The sequence below is a fragment of the Pongo abelii genome, chromosome 16 (genome assembly GCF_028885655.2).
Source record: "Pongo abelii isolate AG06213 chromosome 16, NHGRI_mPonAbe1-v2.0_pri, whole genome shotgun sequence".
Classification (NCBI taxonomy): domain Eukaryota; kingdom Metazoa; phylum Chordata; class Mammalia; order Primates; family Hominidae; genus Pongo; species Pongo abelii.
In genome coordinates, this window is record NC_072001.2 from 53,416,376 (window position 1) to 53,443,491 (window position 27,116).

Below are 27,116 nucleotides of genomic sequence, written 5' to 3' on the forward strand. Positions count from 1 at the left end.
TCACTGAACACTTTCTATGAGCTGGGTTACTGTGTTCTAAGTGCTGGGCTAAGCCATTGAACAAACAAAAAATTGTCTTTGGAGCTTTTAACAGAGAGGTGAGATAGGTAAGACGTACAATAAAAGCTTGAAATGTTTAGTTTGTCTTATGTTGAATGCCTTGGAAATGGGAATGTCATGTATGTGTGTGCATGTGTGTGTGTTTAGAAAGGCCTCACAGAGAAGTTATTAGCAAATCTTGAAGAAATAAGGGAAATGAGTGATGCAGCTGAGGGCAGCAGATTCCAGACAGGGAAAAAGCAAGAGCAGAGGCCCTTAGGGAAGAGCATGCCTGGATGAACCAGGAATAACAAGGAAGCCAGTGGCTGGAGTGAGTAAAGGGGGCCAGTAGTTAGAGACGAGGACGTTGAGGCTTGGGGATGTATGTCTGTGGCAGGCCATTGTAAGGACTTTAGCCTTTTTTTTTTTTTTTTTTTTTTGGAGACAGAGTCTTGCTTTGTCGCCCAGGCTGGAATGCAGTGGCATGATCTTGGTTCACCGCAACCTCCGCCTCCCAGGTTCAAGCAATTCTCCTGCCTCAGCCTCCTCAGTAGCTGGGATTACAGGCGCCTGCCACCATGCCCGGCTAATTTTTGTATTTAGTAGAGACGGGGTTTTACCATGTTGGCCAGGCTGGTCTTGAACTCCTGACCTCAGGTGATCCACCCGCCTCAGCCTCCCAAAGTGCTGGGATTACAGGCATGAGCCACCATGCCCAGCCGGACTTTAGCTTTTATGTGAGCAAACGATGATGTGAACATTGTGCTTTAATGTAGAGTTGGTGTTATTCACAGTTGACGGTTTTAAGAGGCAGCATAGCAAAGAACATGTACATGAGCCAGATTGCCTGAATTTTAATTCTGGCTCCACTTACCTTGAGCGAGTCACTTAACCTGTTTGTGCCTCAGTTTCCCCAAAATAGAAATAATAATGTTCGTCTTACGGGATTGTTATGAAGACTCAATGAGTTCAATGAGAATAAAGCATTTAGAACAGTATCTGGCATGTGGTAAATGCTATATGTGTTTGTTGAATAAACATCCTGGTATATGGTGGACTATTAATTATATAGGTATAAGAGAACTGAAATATGAATAATATTACCCAGGTGATTCCCCAGTTTATATTTGGCTGAAAGAGGAGCTCAGATAATTTTCTCTGTTTTCAGTTTTGCTCCCCCCTCGACTTTTTTTTAAAAGGTCAAAATGAAAAGAATTCAGTCTTCTTTTAGTCTCTAATAACTACTAAAACTATGTTCCAATATTATACAGTAGTGAAGGGGTTAAACATGTTAGGCTGTTTAATATCTTAATATATAACCTCACCTTAGAAAGGAATCTACTTAAAATTTGCTATGGTGTGGTAAAGACTGTGGAACAAAACTGAGTGTCTTCTGTTAGTATATTAGGACCTCTTGTTGACTTTTGCCCCAATTTAAATGTTAATACATTTCAGAGTCACTGCTAGTTGGATTGAAGCACACCTCCCAGATGATTCTAAAGACACATGGAAGAAGAGGGGGAATGTGGAGTATGTGATACTTCTTGACTGGTTTAGTTCTGCCAAAGATTTACAGATTGGAACAACTCTCCGGAGTCTGAAAGACGCACTTTTCAAGGTTTGCAAGTTTCATTGTTAGTTTATTGTAATTGCAGGGCACCTCTGGTTGTTAGAAAGGCATGTTAACTAGTTGTTTATCTTAAATACTAAAAGATTCATCATGCTTTTTTTTTTTTTTTTTTTTTGAGACTGAGTATCACTCTGTTGCCCAAGCTGGAGTACAGTGGCGTGATCTCAGCTCACTGCAACCTCCGCCTCCCAGGTTCAAGCGATTCTCCTGCCTCAGCCTCCTGAGTAGCTGGGACAACAGGCGTGAGCCACCACACCAGGCTAATTTTTGTATTTTTAGAAGAGAGGGGGTTTCGCCATGTTGGCCAGGCTGGTGTCGAACTCCTGACCTCAGGTGATCCACCTGCCTTGGCCTCCCAAAGTGCTGGGATTACAGGCTTGAGCAGCCACACCCAGCCCATCATGCTTTGATTGTGGAATTTTTTATAAATTCAGATTTTAAAGATTTGTTTTGGCTGGGCATGGTAAAATTAAAACTTAGGTGGGAAAAGATCTTATAAGATTACAAGACGGCCGGGCACGGTGGCTCATGCCTGTAATCCCAGCACTTTGGGAGGCTGAGGTGGGTGGATCAGGAGGTCAGGAGATCGAGACCATCCTGGCTAACATGGTGAAACCCCATCTCTACTAAAAAATACAAAAAAAAAATTAGCCGGGCGCGGTGGCAGGGGCCTGTAGTCCCAGCTACTCGGGAGGCTGAGGCAGGAGAATGGCAGGAACCCGGGAGGCAGAGTTTGCAATGAGCAGAGATCGCACCACTGCACTCCAGCCTGGGAGACAGAGCAAGACTCTGTCTCAAAAAAAAAAAAAAAAAAAAAAAAAAGATTACAAGGCAGGGCCAGGCGTCGTGGCTCACACCTGTAATCCCAGCACTTTGGGAAGCTGAGGCGGGCAGATCACCTGAGGTCAGGAGTTCAAGACCAGCTTGACCAACATGGAGAAACCTCATCTCTACTAAAAACAAAAAATTAGTTGGGCATGGTGGTGTGCGCCTGTAATCCCAGCTACTCAGGAGGCTGAGGTAGGAGAATCGCTTGAACCTGGGAGGTGGAGGTTGCAGTCAGCCAAGATCACACCATTGCACTCCAGCCTGGGCAACAAGAGCGAAACTCTGTCTCACACACACACACAAAAAGATTACAAGGCAGAAGACAGGCAGAAATACTTACAACACATATGGCAGTGGTTTAAAATACCTAAAATCCAAAGAGCTTCTACAAATAAGAAAAATACTTAAGATAAAATAGTAAAATAAGTTGTGGGCACAGATAGCCATGAACAGAAAGTGAAATGCAAGTGGACGTAACCATAAAAATGGCAACTTTGCTAGTATCAGATAAATGCATATTAAAATGAGTGCTATTTTCACTGATCAAGTTAACAAAGGTTTAAAAAATAATATGGTTGTCCTCAGTATTTGTCGGGGATTGATGCTAGGACCCCCCACAAATACCAAAATCCATGGATATTCAAGTTTCTTACATAAAATGGTATAGTATTTGCATATAAACTACACATATTCTCTCATATACTTTAAATCTTCTGTAGATTCCTTATAATAACTAATAAAAAGTAAGTGCTTTGTAAATAGTTGTTATACCATATTGTTTGGAGAATAGTGACAAGAAAAAAGTCTTTACATGCTCAGTACAGACATAACCATCATAGGCCTAACTATATATTTTTTAAATTTATTTGTTTTAATTTTTATTTTTATTTTTTTAAGAGACAAGGTTTTTCTCAGTCACCTAGACTTGAGTGCCGTGGCACAACCATAGCTCACTGCAGCCTTGAACTCCTGGCTCAAGTGATCCTACTGCCTCAGCCTCCTGAGTAGCTGGGACTACAGGTGTGCACCAGGCCTGGCTAATTTTTTAAAATCTTCTAGTAGAGACAAGGTATTGCTGTGTTGCCCAGGCTAGTCTCAAACTCCTGGCCTCAAGCATTCCTCCCACCTTGGCCACCCAAAGTGTTGGGATTACAGGCGTGCACCACTGTATTGGGCATCAAGTATATATTTATTTTTAATTTTATTTAATTTTATTTATTTTGAGATGGAGTCTCACTCTGTCACCCGGGCTGGAGTGCAGTGGTGCGATCTTGGCCCACTGCAACCTCTGCCTCCCAGGTTCAAGCGATTCTCCTGCTTCATCCTTTCCAAGTAGCTGGGATTACAGGCGCCCACCATCACGCCCGGCTAATTTTTTACTTAGTATTTTTTGAAGACATATCTTACTCTGTTGCCCAGGCCAAAGTGCAGTGGTGCCTTCTCAGCTCACTGCAGCCTTGACATCCTGGGCTCAGGCAGTCCTCCCAACTCAGCCTCCTGAGTAGCTGAGGTGTGCGTCACCATCCTAGCTAATTTTATTTTATTTTATTTTTGTAGAGATGAGATTTCACTATGTTGCCCAGGCTGGTCTCAAAACTCCTGGGCTCAAACAATCTCCTGCCTCAGCCTCCCACAGTGCTGGCATTACAGGTGTGAGCCACCATACCCAGTCAATTTATTAAATTATTAACAGTGATAGCACTGAATGCTGGTGAGCATGTGGTGAGAAGAAAACTCATTCTGCTGGTAGGAGGGTCAGTTGATTGCCCTTCAGAAAGGGAGTCTTAAAAGCCTTAGAACAATTCATGCTATGACATAGGGAACCCAGAAATATACCTAAGTATGGGACAATTATATGAAACTGCCAGTATTCAACTGGCATTGACCTACAAATGGCAATTTGGCAATTTCATAAAGTTCAAACTAAGATATGTGAATGATTAGTGTATGATAAAGGTGACATAAATCAATGAGGAAAAGATGGATTGAAATGAATGGTTTGGGGACAACTGCCTAGCCAGTAAATAAAAGAGAATGGATCCCTACCTTATTTCTTAGACGAAGCTACATCTCAAATGAATAGAAGATATAAATGTATAGATTGAAACAGCGAACTATTAGGAGAAAGCATTGGTATTTTTTATTACCTTGATGTCAAACCAAGATGTCACAAAGGAAAATGAAGACTGTGTTTATGGCTGGCCGCAGTGGCTCACGCCTGTAATCCCAGCACTTTGGGAGGCCAGGGCAGGTGGATCACTTGAGGTCAGAAGTTGGAGACCAGCCTGGCCAACATGGCGAAACCCCATCTCTACTAAAAGTACAAAAATTTGGCAGGCATGATGGCGGGCGCCTGTGATACCAGCTACTGAGGAGGCTGAGGCAGGAGAATCGCTTGAACCCAGTGGGTGGAGGTTGCAATGAGCTGAGATCGCTCCACTTCACTCCAGCCTGGGCAAAAGAACGAAACTCAATCTCAAAAAGAAAAGACATTTAACTGTGTTTAAAAAACAAAAACATAAAGTAAAAATCAGGAAACATGTTTGCAATATATATGACAAAGACCTATTTTCCTAATATTCAGAGTACATTCACTGTTTACTAAAAAAATTGCAAATAACTATAGAAAAAGGGGCAAAGGATGCAATTATTAAATAGTTAAGTCATAGAACAATATAAATGCCTACTAAATAAATGAAAAAATGTCCAGCTTCACTAATAAAGAAATGCTCATTAAAACAAGATACCATTTTATGTTCATCAGTTTTGTAAAAATTATAAAGATGTATAATGAGCATTCTCAGATCCTGTTGGTTAAATGTATAAATTGGTATAGCCTTTCTGAAGGGCAACTGGGCATCATATTAAACCAGCAATTCTACTCCTAGGTAATTATCCTAAAGAAATATATATATATATATGTGTGTGTATATATATATATATAGATGTGTGTGTGTGTGTGTGTGTGTGTGTGTGTGTGTATATATATATATTTTTTTTTTTTTTCGAGATGAAGTCTCACTCTTATTCCCCAGGCTGGAGTGCAGTGGCGCGATCTCGGCTCACTGCAACCTCCACCTCTCGGGTTCAAGCAATTCTCTTGCCTCAGCCTCCCAAGTAGCTGGGATTATAGGCACCTGCCACCACACCCGGCTAATTTTCGTATGTTTAGTAGAGACAGGGTTTCACCATGTTGGTCAGACTGGTCTCGAACTCCTGACCTCAGGTGATCCTCCCACCTTGGCCTCCCAAAGTGCTAGGATTACAGGTGTGAGCCACTGTGCCCGGCCAATGTATTTATATATATTTTTAAGTGATCATTTCTAAGATTAGCAATATATTGAAAACCTTAAAATGTTCATGTACCTTAGCTTAAGCAACTCCCTTTCTGGGAGTTTTCCTTAAGGAGGTGACTAGGTATGTGCATGTATAAGGATCTTTTGTGTTTATTTCAGTATTGCTTGTAATTAAATGGGGGAAAAACCCCAAATGTTCAAATGATTGACTCAGTTTTCGGGTCTGTGTATAAAGTAGAATAGGCCATGCGCAGCAGCTCACGCCTATAAATCCCAGCACTTTGGGCTGAGCCAGTTCGATCACTTACGCCCAGGAGTTCGAGACCAGCCTGGGCAACGTGGCGAAACCCCAGCTCACGAAAAGTACAAAAATTAGCTGGCCGTGTTGGCGCATGCTTGTAGTCCCAGCTACTGGAAAGGCTGAGGTGGGAGGATCAATAGAGCCCAAGAGGTCAAACCTGCAGTGAGTCGTGATTATGCTGTTGCATTCCAACTTGGGTGATAGAGCAAGACCTTGTCAATCAGTCAACCAGTAGTCGAATATCACCTAGCATTGCAAATGATGATATAGCTCTATATTGATGAAAGATGTTCATAGAAAAGCAATATCATAAAGGTTTTATTGAAAACTCTCTATAAGAGTAAACTCCAGAATGTAAAGTGGTATTGGGGTGGTGAGGTTATGGGTCATTTTTGTTTTATATTTAGTGATTTATTTTCTAATTTTTCTTCCAAGATCATTGATTATTTGTATGGTTTTTAAAACCTCACCTATATAACCGTTTCATTTAATGTTGAATTTTGAATTCAGTTCTCATTTTGTCATTATTTAGGAGATAAATTTTGTCCTTAAGGGAACGACTTTAAAATTTAGATTTGTTGTGTTTTTAGCTGTTGAAAGATTGCTGCCCTATTAAAAATATGATTTCCTTATTTATAGTGGGAAAGTAAAACTGTCCTGCGCAATGAGCCTTTGGTTTTAGAGGGAGGCTATGAAAACTGGCTCCTTTGTTATCCCCAGTATACAACAAATGCTAAGGTCACTCCACCCCCACGACGCCAGAATGAAGAGGTGTCTATCTCATGTATGTATGTGAAAATTTTTGTTTAAAATTGCTTTGGTAAAATATAATTTAAAATTGTTTTCCCGGTAACATTCTTGGTTATGTGTGCATTTGTCCTATTAGAGAGCAGTTTGTTTTCATGCATAAAAATATAAGCCTGGAAGTTCACATTTTCTTCCTGTTACAATTGTTTTTTCACTTAGTTTACATTTAATTATTACATTAACATGCATGAGAAATGTAAGTACTGTGTATGGGATTTGCTATTCTAAAAAACATTTTTATTTTTGGAATTTTAGTGGATTTTACTTATCCCTCATTGGAAGAATCAGTTCCTTCTAAACCTGCTGCCCAGATGCCACCTGCATCTATAGAAGTAGATGAAAATATAGAATTGATAAGTGATCAAAATGAGAGAATGGGACCACTGAATATATCAACTCCAGTTGAACCAGTTGCTGCTTCTAAATCTGATGTTTCACCCATAATTCAGCCAGTGCCTAGTATAAAGAATGTTCCACAGGTATGTTCTTGATTTTAACTTTATTCTCGCTTTTGTTTTAATATTAAATATATAATATAGCTGGGCACAGTGCCTCACGCCTGTAATCCCAGCACTTTGGGAGGCTGAGAGGGGCGGATCACCTAAGGTCAGGAGTTTGAGACCAACCTGGCCAACATGGTGAAGCCCCCCTGTCTACTAATAATACAAAAATTAGCCAGGCATGGTGGTGGGTGCCTATAAATCCAGCTGTTTGGGAGGCTGAGGCATGAGAATTGTTTGAACCCAGGAAGCGGAGGTTGCAATGAGTCGAGATTGCACCACTGCACCCCAGCCTGGGTGACAGCAAGATTCTGTCTCAAAAAAAAAAAAAAAAAAGAATTAAATATATAGTATAGAAACGAAGTTTAATATATAACCTTTAACATCTTAGAAAAAAGTATCAATGAGAAGAATCTGTATGTTTTGATAAATTTTTTGTTTAAAAATTTTTCATCATAATTCAGCGTTACCACCACGCCTATATTAGAGTAGATAATTAAGGGATTTCCAAGCCAGTTGGCGATCCATTTGCTACAAACAATGCTAATAAAAAATTGCAGTATCACAGTGAATTAGAATAGCCCTTTTGGGATTTTTTGTATTATAATTTGACCCATAGTATTTTCATAAATAGCTTGGCTTACATATGATAGGTATGTGATGTCAGTATTTTGGTTTTAAAACAATGCTTTAGTTCCATTTCCTTAGAATTTGACACGCAAATAACAGGCATGTTTAACAATAATCATTTAAAAGTTTTTAAATAACCAAGACATTACAAATAAAAAAATTTTAGTTTTTATATCCTTTATTTGGCTTTATTTAAAGAAAGGTTAACTAATGTTCCCCCTCCATGCATTTCCCAATAACATTTTTTAGCATTCATTTTTAATTTTTTCCCCAGATATATTTAAAACAGTATTTCACATTTAAAGTAGATGATGTTTGATTTGTGGAGCAGGTATTGAATAGAAAATCTGGTAATTTTTTGTTATAAACCGAAGTGGTTCATATCTTCATTTTTTTAAGGTCTTTTAGTATTGCAGAATAAATTGCAGCCTAAATAGATGTGATTAAACAACTTTTCTTAAAGGGTGAATTTAGGAAATTCTAAAAAGAACTTATTTTATTGCATTTCCTTTCAACTTAATTTAAACGCTAATCCTTTTGTGTCCCAACATAACTTTTATGAGATACGTACAATTTTCAGACATATTTTGAAGATCTTCTATATAAAAAACAGCATGAGGGCTGGGTGCCATGGCTCATGCCTGTAATCCCAACACTTTAGGAGGCGGAAGCAGGTGGGTCACCTGAGGTCAGGAGTTCCAGACCAGCCTGGTCAACATGGTGAAACCCCATCTCTACTGAATATACCAAAATTAGCCAGGCGTGGTGGTGCGTGCCTGCAATCCCAGCTACTCAGGAGGCTGAGGCAGGAGAATCACATGCACCCAGGAAGCAGAGTTGTAGTGAGCCAAGATTGGGCCACTGCACTCCAGCCTGGGTGAGAGTGAGACTGTGTCTCAAAAAAATAAAAATAAAAATAGCATGAAAGTTTGTAAATACAAGAGATGGATTCTTCTGATGTTTAGGAGAGATCTGTATAAAATCAGCCACAGCATAAGGCAGAATATCATAATTGCTCTACAAGGCACTGGAGCACAGAGCAAGGAGAATATTCTAGCTGAGAAGATCAAGGACGTCTTCATGGAGGAGACAGTATTTTATCTGGGCTTTAAGAGTAGGATTGGAGGATGGAAGAAACAAGTAGAAAATTGTATGACCAAAGGCGTAGGGCATGCTCTGGGGCCAGTGAACAGTTTTGGCATATGTGGGCGCTAGTCTCTGTTGGAGAGAGGAAGTTATGATAGTAGATAAGACTAGAAGGATGGACAAGAGTCATCAAGAGAGACTTGGATCAAATTTGAATTTTGTCCTGTAGGCACAAGGAACCATTAAAGAATTTTAAACTTGAGAGTAACATGATCATAACTATACTTTTATGATTAGGGAAAAATAGATCAAGCCACCAAAATGTAAATGGAAACAACATTTATTTTTGTTTCTGTTCCACGTCTTATTATTGTTAACCTCATCCCCATAGTGGTTCTTCCTACTTTATTCTCAAATACATGCAGAAAAAAAGACAAAGGATTTTTTTTAAGAGGCAGAAAGAGAAGTGAACAGGAAAAAAATTATTTTTTCTACAATAACTTCGTTTTCTTTTTCTTTTCTTTTCTTTTTTTTTTTTTTTGAAAACGGTCTCACTCTCTCACCCAGGCTGGAGTGCAGTGGCGCGATCACAGCTCACTGCAGCCTCAACTTCCTGGGTTCAAGCAATCCTCCCACCTCAGCCTCCTGAGTAGCTGGGATTATAGGCACATGCCACCACACCCGGCTGATTTTTGTATTTTTTTGTAGAGATGGGGTTTTGCCATGTTGCCCAGGCTGGTCTCGAACTCCTGGCCTCAAGTGATCTACCCAGCTCGGCCTCCCAAAGTGCTGGTATTACAGGCGTGAGTCACTGCGCCTGGCAACTTCTTTGTTTTCTAGTAGAAAAACATAAATTCGTTTTGTAAGAACACTATGTAGATTGTTATTGGCACATGTTCTTATAAGTTTTTATTTTTGTTTCAGTACACAGTATTCTCAAGAAATGATGTTAGGGTCACTTCTCTAGTGTTAATATGCTGTTAAATTGAGGTAATAAACATTTAACTCATTAAATCAGGAACTTAGGTAGTTTATTACACAACTTGAAGGAAACCAGTTAGTATTTTATCTCCTGTAAAAGTTGTTAGGGAAGATTGCATTTGTTCCCTCAGTAACATAGTTATTAACTGTGCCAGGCACAGTCTCTATCCTTTTAGAGCTTATATTCTAGGAGGGAAGAAAAATTTGAAATAAGTAATTATAGTTATTTGATCAAATTCTGATAGAGGGAGAAGAATAAAGTATTATAAGAGCATGTATCAGGGGACTTGGCTAGTTCTAGGAACCAGGGAAGTCTTTTCAGAGGGAGAGATGTGTAACCCAAGACCTAATGTGGGCATTATCTAGATGAACAAGCTGATAGACCTAAGTTGGGAAGGAGCATGGCATCTTGGAATAATTTTTTTTTTAAGGCAAGTATCGCTGGTATACACAGCCATATGACTGGAGAGGTAGGCAGATGTAAGACCATACAGGGCATTACAGGCTATGGTAAAGATTTTAGGTGTACTGAGAGCATAGTGGGTAGCAAATCAAATTTGTTTTAAAATGAGTACCCTGGCTATAATGTGGAGAAACAGATTGGGGGGCGGGGGCAAGAGAAGAGATGGGCAACTAGTTGAAAGCTATGCTGTAGTCCTGGTAAGAGAGGAGATTGGCATGGTCTTGGCCTGTGGTAGAAGAGATGGAGGGACAGATATAGGAGGAAAATTAACAGCGTGCAGAAGGATATGGGAGGAACATATCATGGGACTCAGGTTTTTGATTTGTGCAACTATTGGGAGAGTGAGAGTGGTTACATCCATGAGATTAGGACCATGTTTGTGGGGGTGGGGGGAATCGTGAATCCATTTTGGCTATATGAGGTTTGAAATATATGTGTTGACACTCAAATGGAAATATTGGGTAGGCATTTGGATACCTGGAAGTGGAACTTAAGTCTAGGTATGCCCAGGTCTAGGTTTTATGTTTTAGAATAAAGACATTTTTAACTCTTTTGTATACAAAACACTCAGGAAGAATTCAAAGTGTTGAATCAAGAGGATGTAAGTTCCAGTGATGTTTGAATATCTCCCATTCAAGTTCTGTTTTATGAGAAATCTTGACACTGAGTAATTAATAAATAGATGTCCTGATAGATGTTGTCTCCACAAAGTAACACTTCTTTTATCACAACTTGATCTCAAGAACTGAGGTTATTTCCTGATTTTTGACAAAAATGTTTTGCTCTGGTTTTGTTGCTCTAGATTGATCGTACTAAAAAACCAGCAGTCAAATTGCCTGAAGAGCATAGAATAAAATCTGAAAGTACAAACCATGAGCAACAATCTCCTCAGAATGGAAAAGTTATTCCTGATCGTTCCACCAAGCCAGTAGTTTTTTCTCCAACTCTCATGTTAACAGATGAAGAAAAGGCTCGTATTCATGCGGACACTGCTCTTCTAATGGAAAAAAGTAAACAAGAAAAAGAACTTCGGGAAAGGCAGCAAGAGGAACAGAAAGAGAAACTGAGGAAGGAAGAACAAGAACAAAAAGCCAAAAAGAAACAAGAAGCTGAAGAAAATGAAATTACAGAGAAGCAACAAAAAGCAAAAGAGGAAATGGAGAAGAAAGAAAGTGAAGAGGCCAAGAAAGAAGATAAAGAAACCTCAGCAAAGAGGGGCAAAGAAATAACAGGAGTAAAAAGACAAAGTAAAAGTGAACATGAAACTTCTGATGCCAAGAAATCTGTAGAAGATAGGGGGAAAAGGTGTCCAACCCCAGAAGTACAGAAAAAGTCAACAGGAGATGTGCCCCATACATCTGCGACAGGGGATTCAGGTTCAGGCAAGGTAAGCAGAAACGGTACAGATTGCCAACGAAGTGAAAGAAAATGTATATGAAAATGTGAAAACACCAGTGGCATTCCATAAAAGGGCAGGCATTTCAAATAGTCTTTTCAGGGGTGATAGAATGTACTGATCTGTCCACATTTGCTCACCTGTTCTCCTTTGAGGCCAATGCCATACATACATTTATGAAATGATTGGTTGGGAATGAAATTGCTTTTTGTATATTACATCTATAAAATGCAATATATTTCAAATAATTGAGATAAATAGCTACATTCTTCATTTTTATGTTTGATGTATGATCATGGAAAGACTAGAGTGAAATATAATCTCCTTCTCAGTATGGGGGAACTAGATGCCAATATTTGTATGACAGAATTTATATCTGTTTAGAATATATCCAAAATCAGTGACATCTAAATGGCCTAACATTTATCTTTGCATATAATGATTTTTTGGTCAGATCGGTGTCATTTTGTTTCTTTATCTATTCAAATAATATTGGCAAATAACCCAATTAATTTTCCCCTTGGCTACACACCCAAAATTGATAGCCATAATTTTAGGGGATTTTTTTTGTTATTCTTTTTCAATATCTAATAATGCCATGTTTTTCTTTTTTTCTTCATTATGTCATTAACAATGCCTTTTCCTTTTGAACACCAAGTATATGTTTATAATACCAAGAACAGTTATAGTCCTTTTTACATATGTATAAATGGAAAAAAACATTTTTAGCAGTGTGGAAATGACTTCTAATGGAAGGCGGGATACCATCTTTACAGAATGTCAATTTCTATACTTCTCAAACACAATTCAGGCATGTACCAAAATTAATTCATAGTCAAGCTGCTCTTATCCAGGGAACACTTATCTGGTAACCTCTGCTATTAAAAAAGATAGCTTCCATGCAAAAACCTTCTAAACACCCCAAATTGGGGATATGAAGCCCATGTACTAAAATTCTCTAATTTTATTAACAGGAGGAGCAAAACATGTGCGCTCCAAGATACAATTTAAGTATTATTCATTGAGTAGCTACTATATGCCAAGTATTTTCACTGCATTATCTTATTTACCCCTAATGATAACCCCATAAGGTATTTAATTTACAAGTGAAACTGAAGTTTAGAGGTTAAGTATTTGCCTAAGATCACATAGACAGTGAGATTCCAAAGCCACTTCTTTTCCATCTTGCTATACTAGAGGCATGCAGTCTTTAGAACTTAAATCATTCATATTTTTGGAGTCATTTAGTATATAGGTGCCAAATATTCCTACACATCTAAGATTGCATTCCTTGTGTGCTCCTTTTAAAAGTAGGAGAAATATGTAATTTATTCTAGAATAAATTTTGTTAAAATTATCACTAATTTTAAGAAGTTTTTAGTAGAGTTATTTTAAAATAAGATAAAACTAAAATGAGTTTTTAAAAAGAATCTACGGGCCGGGCGCGTTGGCCACGCCTATAATCCCAGCACTTTGGGAGGCCTAGACGAGCAGATCACTTGGTCAGGAGATCAAGATGATCCTGGCTAACATGGTAAAACCCTGTCTCTACTAAAAATACAAAAAATTAGCCGGGTGTGGTGGCAGGCGCCTGTAGTCCCAGCTACTTGGAAGGCGGAAGCAGCAGAATCGCTTGAACCCATGAGGCAGAGGTTGCAGTGAGCCAAGATCGTGCCACTGCACTCCAGCCTGGGTGACAGAGCGAGACTCGGTATCCAAAAAAAAAAAGAATCTGTGATGTTATAAGAAGATATGAATATAGATTTTTGCATTTTTTATTATTGGTCTGTATCTTAATTTCTTCGTTCTCTTGAATACTTTAAATTTTTTGAAGCACAACTCCTTTCAAGGTAACCAAAATCGTAATAGTATTAAAATAAAAGAATAATGTTCAAATTAGGTCATGGTGAATATACATTAATTATCAGCATTTTATACTTGGCCATGTAGTGTGAACCAGTGCTTCACAATCCACTTTGATTTTCATCTTTTTTTTTTCTTCACTGATTCATCAGAGTTCTTTAGTTTTTTAAGTATTTTGAATGTGACAGTAAAATATAATAAAATTTTCAGAGGCCTTTTTTTTCTCCTTTTACATTTTCATTCTCATAGATTCGGTTGTGTTAGCTAGTAGCTTTATGTTGGGAGGAGAGTTGACGTTTTCTTTCACTTCTGTAATTTTAATAATTTTACAGCCATTTAAGATTAAAGGACAACCAGAAAGTGGAATTCTAAGGACAGGAACTTTTAGAGAGGATACAGACGATACCGAAAGAAATAAAGTAAGTAGTTTATTGCAGGAAAAAACTGGAAAAAAAAACCAAACATGGATTATAACTATGTGATTATCTTACCACACTGTCATCTTTTATCATGAGATCTACAGTGTAGGGGGATCGTTGCCATCTTTGGTAGCTGGTGTTTTGCTTGTTTTTGCATGATCAATCCATTTATATGCTAAAGGAAATAGAGTTTGTCTTCCTGTTTAAAGTGTGACAGCATATTCTATTTATTTTATGAAAGTAAAAAATGTTTAGACCTTATCATATGATCCAGCAATTCTACTTCAGGGTATATACCCAAAAGAATTGCAAACAAGAAGTATTTGTACACCCATGTTCTTAGAGTATTATTCATAATAGCCAAAAAATGGAAGCAACCCAAATGTCCATCAGCAGGTGAATGCATAAACAAATATGTATGTACATATAATGGAATATTATTCAGCCTTAAAAAGGAAAGAAATTCTGACACATTACAACATGGATGAACCTTGAGGTCATTTGCTAAGTGACATAAGCCAGTTGCAGGATAAATACTGAATGATTCCATTTCTGTGAGGTTTGTAAAGTAGGCAAATTTATAGAGACAGAAAGTAGAATGGTGGTTGTCAGAGCTGGAGAAAGGGGAAATGGGGAGTTATTGTTCAGTAGGTACAGAGTTTCAGTTTTACAAGATGAAAAGAGTTCTGGAGATTGTTGGCACAGCAATATACTTAATATCACTAACCAGTGCACCTAAAAATGGCTAAGATGGTAAATTTTATGTTATGTGTATTTCATCACAATTTTTTAAATACATAGGCTTTGTATAAGACATCTTTGCCAGGCGCAGTGTCTCACGCTTGTAATCCCAGCACTTTGGGAGGCCGAGGCAGGCAGATCACGAGGTCAGGAGATCGAGACCATCCTGGCTAACATGGTGAAACCCCGTCTCTACTAAAAATACAAAAAAAAAATTAGCCGGGCGTGGTGGCAGGCACGTGTAGTCCCAGCTACTCGGGAGGCTGAGGCAGGATAATGGCATGAACCAGGGAGGCGGAGCTTGCAGTGAGTCGAGATCAGGCCACTGCACTCCAGCCTGGGCAACAGAGCGAGACTCCATCTCAAAAAAAAAAAAAAAAAGGCATCTTTGCCTTTGTTTTTCCTTGAGAGCTTGAGACACAATTTGCATACCATAAAATTCACCCATTTTTAGCATGTAGTTCAGTGATTTTTTTTTTTTTTTTTTTTTTAGTAATTTAGTGTTGTGAAACCATTAATACAATCCAATTTTAGAACATTGCCGTCACATCAAAAAGACCCCATGCCCAATTTAGTCTACCCTAAAGCCCAGGCAACACTGAGTCTACTCTCTGTCTCCATAGATCTGCCTTCTGTGGGAGATATATATACAGTCTTCCCTTGGTATCTAGATGACTGGTTCCATGACCTCCCTCTCATACCAAAATCTGAGGATGCTCAAGTCCCTTATATAAAATGGTATAGTGTTTGCATATAACCTATACACATCCTCCTATATACTTTAAATCATCTCTAGATTACATACCTAACACAATGTAAGTGCTATGAAAGTAGATGTTATCCTGTATTGTTTAGGGAATAATAAAAGCCTGCACATGTTCAGTACACCCAGAATTATTTTTTTCAAGTATTTTCAATCTGTGGATGGTTGAATTCACAGATGCAGAACCGATGAATACAGAGGACCGACTCCATATCCAATCTAAATCTATGTGAATTTAACATGTTAAATTTTTGTTAAGTCATTCTGCTGTATTTTGCCATTAAAAAAATCTGAGACCAGCCTTGGCAACATAGCAAGATGCCATTTCTCCACAGAAAGGGGGAAAAAAAGGGTATGGTTGCTCCTGCCTGTAATTCCAGCACTTTGGGACACTGAGGCAGGTGGATCGCTTGAGCCCCAGGAGTTCAAGACCAGCCTGGGCAACATGGCAAAACCCTGTCTCTAGAAAAAAATATAAAAAAATTAGCCAGGTTTGGTGGCGCCTGCCTGTAGTCCCAGCTAGTTGAGAGGCTGAGGTGGGAGGATCACCTGATCCTGGGAAGGTCAAGGATACAGTGAGCCATGATCATGCTACTGCATTCCAGCCTGGGCAACAAGGGTGAGACCCTATCTCAAACAAAAGGGGAAAAAATGACATAAAATATATTAAGGCTGGAATGACTGACTGAATTCACAGTTTTCTTATTTTTGACTGCAACAGTTAAAGAGCCACAGCAACAACAAACCCATTGATATTTATACAAAAAAAGTTCATTAACTACAGAAGTCAAATAATTTATATAATTTATGTGTTTAGATCTAAGGTGAACTAAATATAACACATAACCCATTAAAACCATGTTATGTAAGAATGATACAATGGACTTTGGGGACTTGGGGGCAAGGGATAAAAGACTACAAATAGGGTGCAGTGTATACTGCTCAGGTGATGGGTGCACACATGTAATCCCAACACTTTGGGAGGCCGAGGTGGGAGGAACATTTGAGGTCAGGAGTTCGAGACCAGCCTGGCCAACATGATGAAACCCTGTCTCAACAAAAAGTAGACGGGTGTGGTGGCACATGCCTGTAGTCCCAGCCACTTGGGAGGCTGAGGCAGGAGAACCGCTGGAACCCAGGAGGCAGAGGTTGCAGTGAGCCGAGATCACGCCACTGCACTCCAGCCTGGGCAACACAGCGAGACTCCGTCTGAAAAAAAAAAGAACTTACTAATGTAACCAAATATCACCTGTACCCCAATAACCTATGGAAAAATAAAAACAGAAAAAAACACATTTTATTAAAGTTCTTCTAAGAACCAAAAATAAAATTTCTTAAGATGTGTAAACCTGACGAAAATTAAGAACTTAAGCCTTAGTCAAACAGCAGTGCTCCAAAAGTGAAACCTAAAGGAGCTGAAAATGAGTTAACAATAAGAGAAAATGAAGAGAGAGAGAGATATATTATATACACATGCCTTCTCTTCTTCTGACATCCTTCTGTTCCTTTTAAACAGAAAGAGTAGGGGTTAGATGACCGGAACCACAAAGTGAAGACTAAAAAATAGAAAGTGAAAATTGAGGTTTGCAGTTACTCCCACTGGTCCTGACATTCTAAGCAGGGCTTCACACCAGCTACAGCCAAGGTCTTTGGCAACATTGAAAGGAAAGCAAAAGTTGTCTTTGTTGGCCACCCACCATCTTGCCCCATCTCTGCCCTTCAGGAAGCAAGGGTACTCAATATATCTTCTGGCTGTCTTAAATCTCATACTGTATGATCCACTCTACACTCATTCTGTGTAAAATGCCACAGACAACTAAGTATTGATGAAATAGCATTTTAAAGTAATTCTCACGTATTAAGAAGGCTCAATAAAACTTACGTATTTGCTGAGCAACTACTATGTCTCTAGCACTGTGCTAAATGCTTGAGGGCAGTGTTTTTAAAATCCATAAGGTCATAATCAGTGTAAGTATAAGCCTAGGTGTGGTGGCACATGCCTGCAGACCCAGCTACTTGTGAGAGTGAGTCAAGAGAATCATTTGTGCCAAGGGTTCAAGAACAGCCTCGGCAATGTAGTGAAACCCCATCTCTAAAATTTTTTTAAATAAATGATATTTGCAAACATTTCTCCCAATATGTGGCTTATCTTTTCGTTTTCTTGATGGAGTTTCTTGAAGCACAAAAGTTTTTATGGAAGTCCATTCTGTCATATTTTTCACATGTGGATTGTGCTCTTGGTATTGTATCTAAGGAACATTTTTTCTGACCCAAAGTCATAAAGTAATGAAGATGTTTTCTTCTTAAGGTTTTAGTTTTGGTCCTTAGATCTATGATCCATTTCAAGTTAATTTTTATATATAGTGTGGTAAGGATCTAAATCCATCTTTTTGCATGTGGATATTTAGTTGTGCCATTTGCCTTCATTTTGGCAGAACTTTTTTCCAGCACACATATTCTATTTATTACATGTTTGTATTCAACAGAATTTGTCACCAGGCAGGAGTACAGTGGCGTGATCATAGCTCACCTGACCACCTGGGCTCAAGCCTTGACCACTTGACTCAAGCGATCCTCCCACCTCGTCTTCCTGAGTAGCTAGGACCACAGGTGCATGCCACCAAGGTTGGCTTTTTTTTTTTTTGGAGATGGAGTCTCGCTTTGCCACCCAGGCGGGAGTGCAATGGCACAAACTCAGCTCACTGCAATCTCCATCTCCCAGGTTCAAGCAATTCTCCTGCTTCAGTCTCCTGAGTAGCTAGAATTATAGGTGCATACCACCATGGCTGGCTAATTTTTGTATTTTTTTTAGTAGAGATGGGGTTTCACCACGTTGCCCAGGCTGGTCTCGAACTCCTGACCTCAGGTGATCCACCTGCCTCGGCCTCCCAAAGCGCTGGGATTATAGGCGTGAGCCACTGTGCCCGGCCAAACCTGGCTAATTTTTAAAAATTTTTCATAGAGACGGGGTCTGTGTTGCTCAGGCTGATCTCAAAACTCCTGGGCTCAAGAGATCCTCCTGCCTTGGCCTCCCAAAGTGCTGGATTACAGGCATGAGCTACCCTGCCTGACCTAGAATATATGTATCTTAAGACATGAAGAATATAAAAATAGAAATGGGTGGTTCATCAGCCGTTTTTGTTTTCTATTAATAATTTTTTAAAGGAAGTGGAAGTATCACATTCAGTTATATTGAGGTTGATGCCTCAATATATTGGTTTGTTTTTACTTATATAACATTTCATCAGTATTTTGTGGGATGAATGAATACAGAAGAAGAAATGTTAAGAGAGCAAGATGACTTTAGGTAGGTTTAGAATAAGCCATGATAATGAAATTTTGTAGCTTTTCTTGTGAATATTCATTTGCTAGGATGCTATAACGTCTATTCTCTACTTACACCTCTTAGCATACAGAGAAGGGGCACACTTAGTCCTAAAGAATACATTAGGTTTATATTTTATGTAATCGTTTGCTGTGGAAAACTAAAAAAAATTTTTGACTAAAATACCTTGAGATGAAAAATTAAAAAAAAAAATGTGGCCTTTCTTATTTGCTTGGATCCACTGTCTTCCTCCCCGTGAACTACCACAGAAGACCATCTACCTCCACCGCCACCTGCTATCATTACAGGCTTAGACATACTCCTCTACACCTTGGTATAGTAATATTTGGACTTTGAGAAAAAGATAATTTTTTTCATCTCTGAATCTGTTTTTTAAAATATGAAGGGCAGCCAAGGCAAGGTTTTTTGATTCTTTGGTACAAGTAGCTTAAGTTTTTATATGACAAAATTTAATTGAAAAATCAGATTTTTAAAAAATTTTTTTTTAATTTTTTTTTTTTTTTATTTTAATTAGGCTCAACGAGAACCTTTGACAAGAGCACGAAGTGAAGAAATGGGGAGGATCGTACCAGGACTGCCTTCAGGCTGGGCCAAGGTAAAAGTCAGAATTAGCAGTAAAATAACCACTGTGTTCCTAAAAAATGTTTTGTTCGTTTATTTTACATCTTCTATAATGCAGAGTCAATTCCATTTCTCCATTATAGAGAACATAGCTTATTCCCCTAATTATATATAACAGGGTGAGATTTCTCAATACCCAACCTGAGATGCTGGCTACAATATATGAGCATTCTGGCATTTATCATTTAGAAATAGTGTATTACTTTAAAACCTGAATTTCTTTTGAAGTTTATCACCATTTTATTCGAATTATTTTAATCCAAAAGTAAATTTAGCAGAATACTTTGGAGTGATTTCTTTGTTTATATAATGCTTATTTTTGTTTTTTGACCTGTTTTTTTTTTTTTCTTTTCCATCTAAGTTTCTTGACCCAATCACTGGAACCTTTCGTTATTACCATTCACCCACCAACACCGTTCATATGTACCCACCGGAAATGGCTCCTTCATCTGCACCTCCTTCCACCCCTCCAACTCATAAAGCCAAGCCACAGATTCCTGCTGAGCGGGATAGGGAACCTTCCAAACTGAAGCGCTCCTACTCCTCCCCAGATATAACCCAGGCTATTCAAGAGGAAGAGAAGAGGAAGCCAACAGTAACTCCAGCAGTTAATCGGGAAAACAAGTATGTTTATCTTAACTCCTAGAACTAAAATAATGTGCTGTATTTCAAAATTTCTACTCTGAATCTATCAGCATGTTAGTGTCAGGGAGTTGGAAATTTCTGTGGATGGCTATACCAGCCGTTATTATTTACCAGAGAAGAAAACAAATGAATAGAGAAAATGTTGGTTTTTCTCCCAAGTGCTCACTTAATATCATACCAAAGAGGATTATTTTAAGTGTTAATGTAGATATAAAATCATTGTTATGTTTTACAGTTTCATGCCAGAATACCCTCACGTTTTTCATAGACCTCCTGTGGTCCCGGAATCTCTCTTTGAGGACCATAATTTTCAGGAATATTGAGCTTGCCTTGTTGCAGCACTCAAGTTCCAAACTTTTTTTTCCCTTAGCCAATAATGTAAGCGAAGTTTTCCTATAGTATTAAAATAACAAGCACTTTAGTATATCATCCTCTAATCCTTATTCTGTTCCTTTTTCCTTCATTGTATTTTTGCTATTCTGTTTACAAATAGTGACCAATAGGTTAGGTTTCCCAAAACAGTTTCATTTAGCTATACTTCTGGCTTTGTCCCTTTTGGAATCCTCTTAGCTTATGACTGATAGAGCTATGAGGAGATGCTTTAATAAAGTCTGTGTACCACTTCTGATCTTTACTTTTTTGGGAGGAGGGGGGCAATAGGTGGAAGTATAAATAAATGTGTTTTTTTCCCATTTATTATATACTTGTATTTGCTAAGGAATTTTAATTAGGCTGTCTTTTAAGCCTAATCCTAAGTAAGTTGAACACATCCTAAGAAAGTTGAAATTTTTTCTTCCTGAGAACTTACCCTGCCGGGTGCAGACTTATTCGAAGGAGCTTTTAAAAATTCTATTAATCTTGTTATAGATTTTAGAGTTCATTATAATAACTAGTGAGATTTAATTTCTTCTTGAATCATCATTCTTAGTAAAGTGTGTTAATTTGATAACGTTTTAAGGACTATATGCAGTTCATGTATTTTTTTTATATATTGAACAGAAAAAGCACACGAGTACAAGCACACGAGTACATGTAAAGAAGAGCTGATTGAAATATAGTTTAATCTGTTCTCAGTATTACTTTTAGGGGTGGAAGAACGTTAAGGATTAATTAAAAAAGAAAAAAGACCTATCAGTTAAGATTTTCCTTATGCTTCAGCAGTTCTAGTAGTTCCACATATAAATCAAATACACCATATTACAGAAGTCTAGAAGGCATTCTCTGCCCCAGCACTGTCCAGCAGATCTTTCCCTGGTGATAGAAATGTACTATATCTGTGCTGTCCAGTATGGTTTGTGTCTACTTTGAAACGTGATTAGTGCAACTAAGGAATTTTTTTTTTTGAGACGGAATCTCACCCTGTCACCCAGGCTGAAGTGCAGTGGCATGATCTCAGTTCACTGCAACGTCTGCCTCCTCAAGCGATTCTCCTGCCTCAGCCTCCTTAGTAGCTGGGACTATAGGCGTCCACTACCATGCCCAGCTACTTTTTGTATTTTTAGTAGAGACGGGGTTTCACCATGTTGGCCAGGCTGGTCTCAAACTCCTGACCTCAGGTGATCTGCCCGCCTCGGCCTCCCAAAGTGGTGGGATTATAGACATGAGCCATTGCGCCCAGCTGGAACTGTATTTTTTGACTGTAATTGTGTATCCATCCGTGGATAGTCAACACACACTAGAATTTAAATAATAGTACCCAAATAACCTCTGCTTCCCTTGATATCTACTCCACGGTATGGGTTTTTTTTGGTTTTTTTTTTTATTATTATTTTTTTTATTATTCCTCATTTGGCATTCTGGGTGAGTTTGATAATGCCAGACTTCCAGGGATCATTTAAAGGAGTTTAAAAGAGCCTTCTCTACTAGAGCTCCTAGTTGATGAGAAGTGAGATAATCTATCTCAAGGTGTCTCTTAAGAACCATGACCCACATTAAGAGGTTAAAGGTATGTGTTTCATGGGAAGGTCTCAGACCTTAGTCGTATGACTAATGTTAACCTAAATATTAAATGTCCTGGAAGGCCCAGCATCTTATGAGTTAACATATTAACTGTTTACAAGATGCCTGTGGTACAGGTGCTACAGTTTGCTGCCATTTATAGTATAGAAGCTTAATTTCATATGCTTAGCATTTTAAGACATCTTGTATCCTTTTTCTTCCTCAGGCCAACATGTTATCCTAAAGCTGAGATCTCAAGGCTTTCTGCTTCTCAGATTCGGAACCTCAATCCTGTTTTTGGAGGTTCTGGACCAGCTCTTACTGGACTTCGCAACTTAGGAAATACTTGTTATATGAACTCAATATTGCAGTGCCTGTGTAATGCTCCACATTTGGCTGATTATTTCAACCGAAACTGTTATCAGGATGATATTAACAGGTAAATAAATGTCATACTTTTTGCATTATAATGCTAAAAGGATGATCTAACCATATTTACTGTCTTAGTCCATTAGTTTTCTGCTGCTTTAACAAAATACCTGAGACTAGGTAATTTGTAAAGAACGGAAATTTATTTTCTCTTAGTTCTTGACTGGGAAGGCCATCATCTAGGTGCCGGCATCTGGTGAGCTTTTTTGCTGCATCCTCACATGGTAGAAGGTGGAAGCAAAAGAGGACAAACTCCTCCTGTCAAGCCCTTTAATAACGGCACCTAATCCTGTTCACCAGGGAGGGGAGCCCTCATGGCCTTATCACCTCTTTAAAGACCCCATCTCTTAATCCTATCACATTGGCAACACCTGAATTTAGGAATCTTTGAAGTGAATCTGGTGGTAACCTATGAATAAGTCAGCATTTTGGTGTAGGGATACAGTATGTGAATAATTTCATGTTGACATCAAGAACCCATTTTACCTTTCAAACCACAGTACTTACCACTCAGCTCCAGAGAAGTCAAATTAGGAAAGGGGAAAATGTCTTTATCCTTAGGAATAATGAAGGCTGGGCACGGTGGCTCACACTGGTAATCCTAGCACTTTGGGAGGCTGACGTGGGCAGATCACTTGGAGCCCAGGAGTCTGAGACCAGTCTGGGCAACAAGGCAAAACTCCATCTCTACAAAAATTAGCTAGGTGTGGTGACACATGCCTATAGTCCCTGCTACTTGGGAGGCTAAGGTGGGAAGATCACCTGAGCCCAGAAGGTCAGGGCTGCAGTGAGCCGTGATTGTGCCACTATACTCCACCAGCCTGGGTGACAGAATGAGACCCTATCTCAAAAAAGAGTAAAGCCTTCTCTGGTTAGTAAAGGACAGACAGGATGAGAGCAGTGCCGGAAGGCACAACCTCGCTGTCATGAACTGGAGCCTGTTGATGATGAGGAGACCATGCAGGGCTTGCAGCCAAAAGAAGGAAGCTGAAGGGATGTAAGCAAGTCAGATTCAGATGAGAATCTGGTGATAAGCCTGCAAATAAATAAGTAGTTTAATGTAGTGCTACCGTATGTGAATAATTTCATGTTGACATCAAGAATCCACTGTACCTTGCTTAACTTTTAAATTTCCTTTATTGTCTTTTGTAACTTCTATTTGCACAGGTCAAATTTGTTGGGGCATAAAGGTGAAGTGGCAGAAGAATTTGGTATAATCATGAAAGCCCTGTGGACAGGACAGTATAGATATATCAGTCCAAAAGACTTTAAAATCACCATTGGGAAGATCAATGACCAGTTTGCAGGATACAGTCAGCAAGATTCACAAGAATTGCTTCTGTTCCTAATGGATGGTCTCCATGAAGATCTAAATAAAGTAAGAAATTTGATTTTTCTAAGTTGCAGAGACTCTTTAGGGTTGCTCAGTAGCACTGTATTTTTTTATAGCAGTTTAAAATTCTAGTTGGTGATAGTTCAGTGCTTGTTTATTCAAATAGTGACTGTATAAGGGAATTATAAAACATCTGGTAAGTGTAATATTTGAAGCATATACAGTTGGTATTTACTAATTAACAAGCAGTGTTGCTGAGAAATTTGCAAATGTTAAAATAGTTATCGGAGTTTGTGACCCACATGTATGTGAAAGTAAAATCATAAACAAATGATCTTATAAAAGATTATAGACAGTTTGAGCATTTTTATTGTATGTTATGTTTATATAACATGTATATGTTATTGTACATATCCTTATTCTTTTCTTTTTCCCAGTCCCTTGATGAAAGTGGAACATGCCTTTATTCTTATACGTCCTTCTAAAATAAGAATTACTTGGCTGGGCACAGTGGCTCATGCCTGTAATCCCAGCACTTTGGGAGGCCAAGGCTGGTGGATCACCTGAGGTCAGGAGTTTGAGACCAGCCTGGCCAACATGGCAAAACCTCTTCTCTACTAAAAATACAATAATTGGCTGGGTGCGGTGACATGCGCCTGTAATCCCAGCTACTCAGGAGGCTGAAGCAGGAGAATCGCTTGAACCTGGGAGGCAGAAGTTGCCATGAGCTGAGATTGCAGTGACCACTGCACTCCAGCCTGGGCAACAGAGTGAGACTCTTTCTCAAAAAAAAAAAAAAAAAAATTACTCCATGTAACCAAATGACTCATGTGACTAGTTATTATAAAGGCATGTATGTATACATAAATGACCACCCTCCATTTATATACTACAACTTCTTTTTAGCACTTTTTGTCTCACATACTTTTGGGGTCACCATTCTTAACCACTGACCAGATATATATATATATACACACCTACACAAAAATGTGTGTGTGTGTATATATGTATACATATATATACATATATACACACACACATATATATACACACACACATATATATACACACATATATGTGTATATAATATATATATATATATATATCCAGGCTAGGGCAACAAAATTATATCTGTCCAATTGTAGCCCTAATTCCCAGCTATATGTGGGATATCTTTTCTCAAAACCAAACTTTTTAGCTTTTTCTTTTTTTAGTAGAGATGCGGGGTCTCACTATGTTGCACAAGTTGGTCTTGAACTTCTGGCCCCAAGCAGTCCTCCTGCCTTGGCCTCCCAGAATGCTGGGATTACAAGCGTGAACCACCACATCTGGCCCTTTTCAGCTTTTTAAATAAAAATTTGGGAAATTTCAACAAGTCACATTCCTTCGATAAAGTGGGTTTTTTGGGTATTTTTGGCTAGAATTATTTTTTGCCACACTCAATGAGATCAGAGCTGCTTTATGAGAACTACAGGTGTTTCAAAATCTGCCAGGTGTTTGTATTCACTTTTATTCTTTCAATTTATATTTAAGTGTTGTCTTTGAGATATTAATATAGAGCTCAAATCATCTTATTTCCAGGCTGATAATCGGAAGAGATATAAAGAAGAAAATAATGATCATCTCGATGACTTTAAAGCTGCAGAACATGCCTGGCAGAAACACAAGCAGCTCAATGAGTCTATTATTGTTGCACTTTTTCAGGGTCAATTCAAATCTACAGTACAGTGCCTCACATGTCACAAAAAGTCTAGGACATTTGAGGCCTTCATGTATTTGTCTCTACCGCTAGCATCCACAAGTAAATGTACATTACAGGTAAGTTTAAGATGTGGAGAGAAAATGATTTATTGGATAAAAATGCTGTTTTTATGGATATAGAGATGTAAATTTCTGGTCTTTACCCTTATAAACATTTTATCAGTAAAACTCAGCTGGGCGCGGTGGCTCACGCCTTGTACTCCCAGCACTTTGGGAGGCCGAGGTAGGCGTATCACGAGGTCAGGAGATGGAGACCATCCTGGGTAACATGGTGAAACCCCATCTCTACTAAAAATACAAAAAATTAGCCGGGCGTGGTGGTGGGCACCTGTAGTCCCCGCTACTCGGGAGGCTGAGGCAGGAGAATGGCGTGAACCCAGGAGGCGGAGCTTACAGTGAGCTGAGATCTCGCCACCGCACTCCAGCCTAGGGGACAGAGCAAGACTCCATCTTAAAAAAAAAAAAAAATTTTATCGGTAAAACTCAATATAAATTCTGTTTTATAATTAGGCCTATGTAGATTAGAAAGAATTAGAAATTTCTTTTTTAAAGATACCTTTATTAAATATTCTTTCAGGATTGTTAATATGTTTTTAAAAAGTTTTATTAGTTAATTTGGAAAGTTGTCTGTTGACTAACTTAGGCCTACTTTTCATAAGCATTTGCTTTACATAGGGATATCAAATAAATATCCTGTTTTCCATGTATCAACAATGTTTCTTATATAAAAGCTTGTTGATACCTTTAGTCTTAAAGTACCTCCAGAATGTCATTTCCTCCAACAAGTTTTCCCTCATTGACCAGGTTAGGGGCTTTCCTGTGTCCTGTCACAACACACTGTAGGTAGCACTCACCAGAGTCTGTGCTGTCATTGTTCACTTGTCTATGCTTCTCACTAGATCACAAGCTTTGGGAAGGCAGGAACTCTTTTGTGTAGATTGCTGTTGAATCACTGGTGCCTGCAGAGTGACTAACTAACTAGGTGCTGTCTGACATTATTGAAGAAACTAATTAACGAGTATCTGCTACTTGTTTTTTTCTGCCAGGATTGCCTTAGATTATTTTCCAAAGAAGAAAAACTCACAGATAACAACAGATTTTACTGCAGTCATTGCAGAGCTCGACGGGATTCTCTAAAAAAGATAGAAATCTGGAAGTTACCACCTGTGCTTTTGGTGCATCTGAAACGGTAAAGGGGAAAGTTTGTCCTCTTGTTCAGTGAAATTAAATGAGGGAATTTTAAGTTCTGTGTAATTTATACTTGTTGTACTGCCTGCCATGGGTACATAACAAAGGACGA

The 27,116-nt window shown here is 38.7% G+C and overlaps 1 protein-coding gene across 9 annotated transcripts in view; it reads left to right on the top strand.

The window, feature by feature from the left end:
* USP8 (ubiquitin specific peptidase 8) overlaps positions 1-27,116 on the top strand; it is a 74,760-nt gene that overhangs the window by 45,197 nt on the left and 2,447 nt on the right. For 5 of the 9 annotated variants that reach the window (XM_002825446.5, XM_002825445.6, XM_024232596.3 and 2 more), the window contains 11 exons: positions 1,495-1,657; positions 6,734-6,878; positions 7,157-7,380; positions 11,364-11,948; positions 14,153-14,239; positions 19,604-19,684; positions 20,072-20,334; positions 22,520-22,732; positions 23,890-24,100; positions 25,637-25,873; positions 26,863-27,005. In XM_002825446.5, the coding sequence (XP_002825492.4) occupies positions 1,495-1,657; positions 6,734-6,878; positions 7,157-7,380; positions 11,364-11,948; positions 14,153-14,239; positions 19,604-19,684; positions 20,072-20,334; positions 22,520-22,732; positions 23,890-24,100; positions 25,637-25,873; positions 26,863-27,005 (2,352 nt within the window). The remainder of the gene's footprint in view (positions 1-1,494; positions 1,658-6,733; positions 6,879-7,156; positions 7,381-11,363; positions 11,949-14,152; positions 14,240-19,603; positions 19,685-20,071; positions 20,335-22,519; positions 22,733-23,889; positions 24,101-25,636; positions 25,874-26,862; positions 27,006-27,116) is intronic. The other 4 variants (XM_063716146.1, XM_054531463.2, XM_009249827.4 and 1 more) reach the window with 1 other exon arrangement.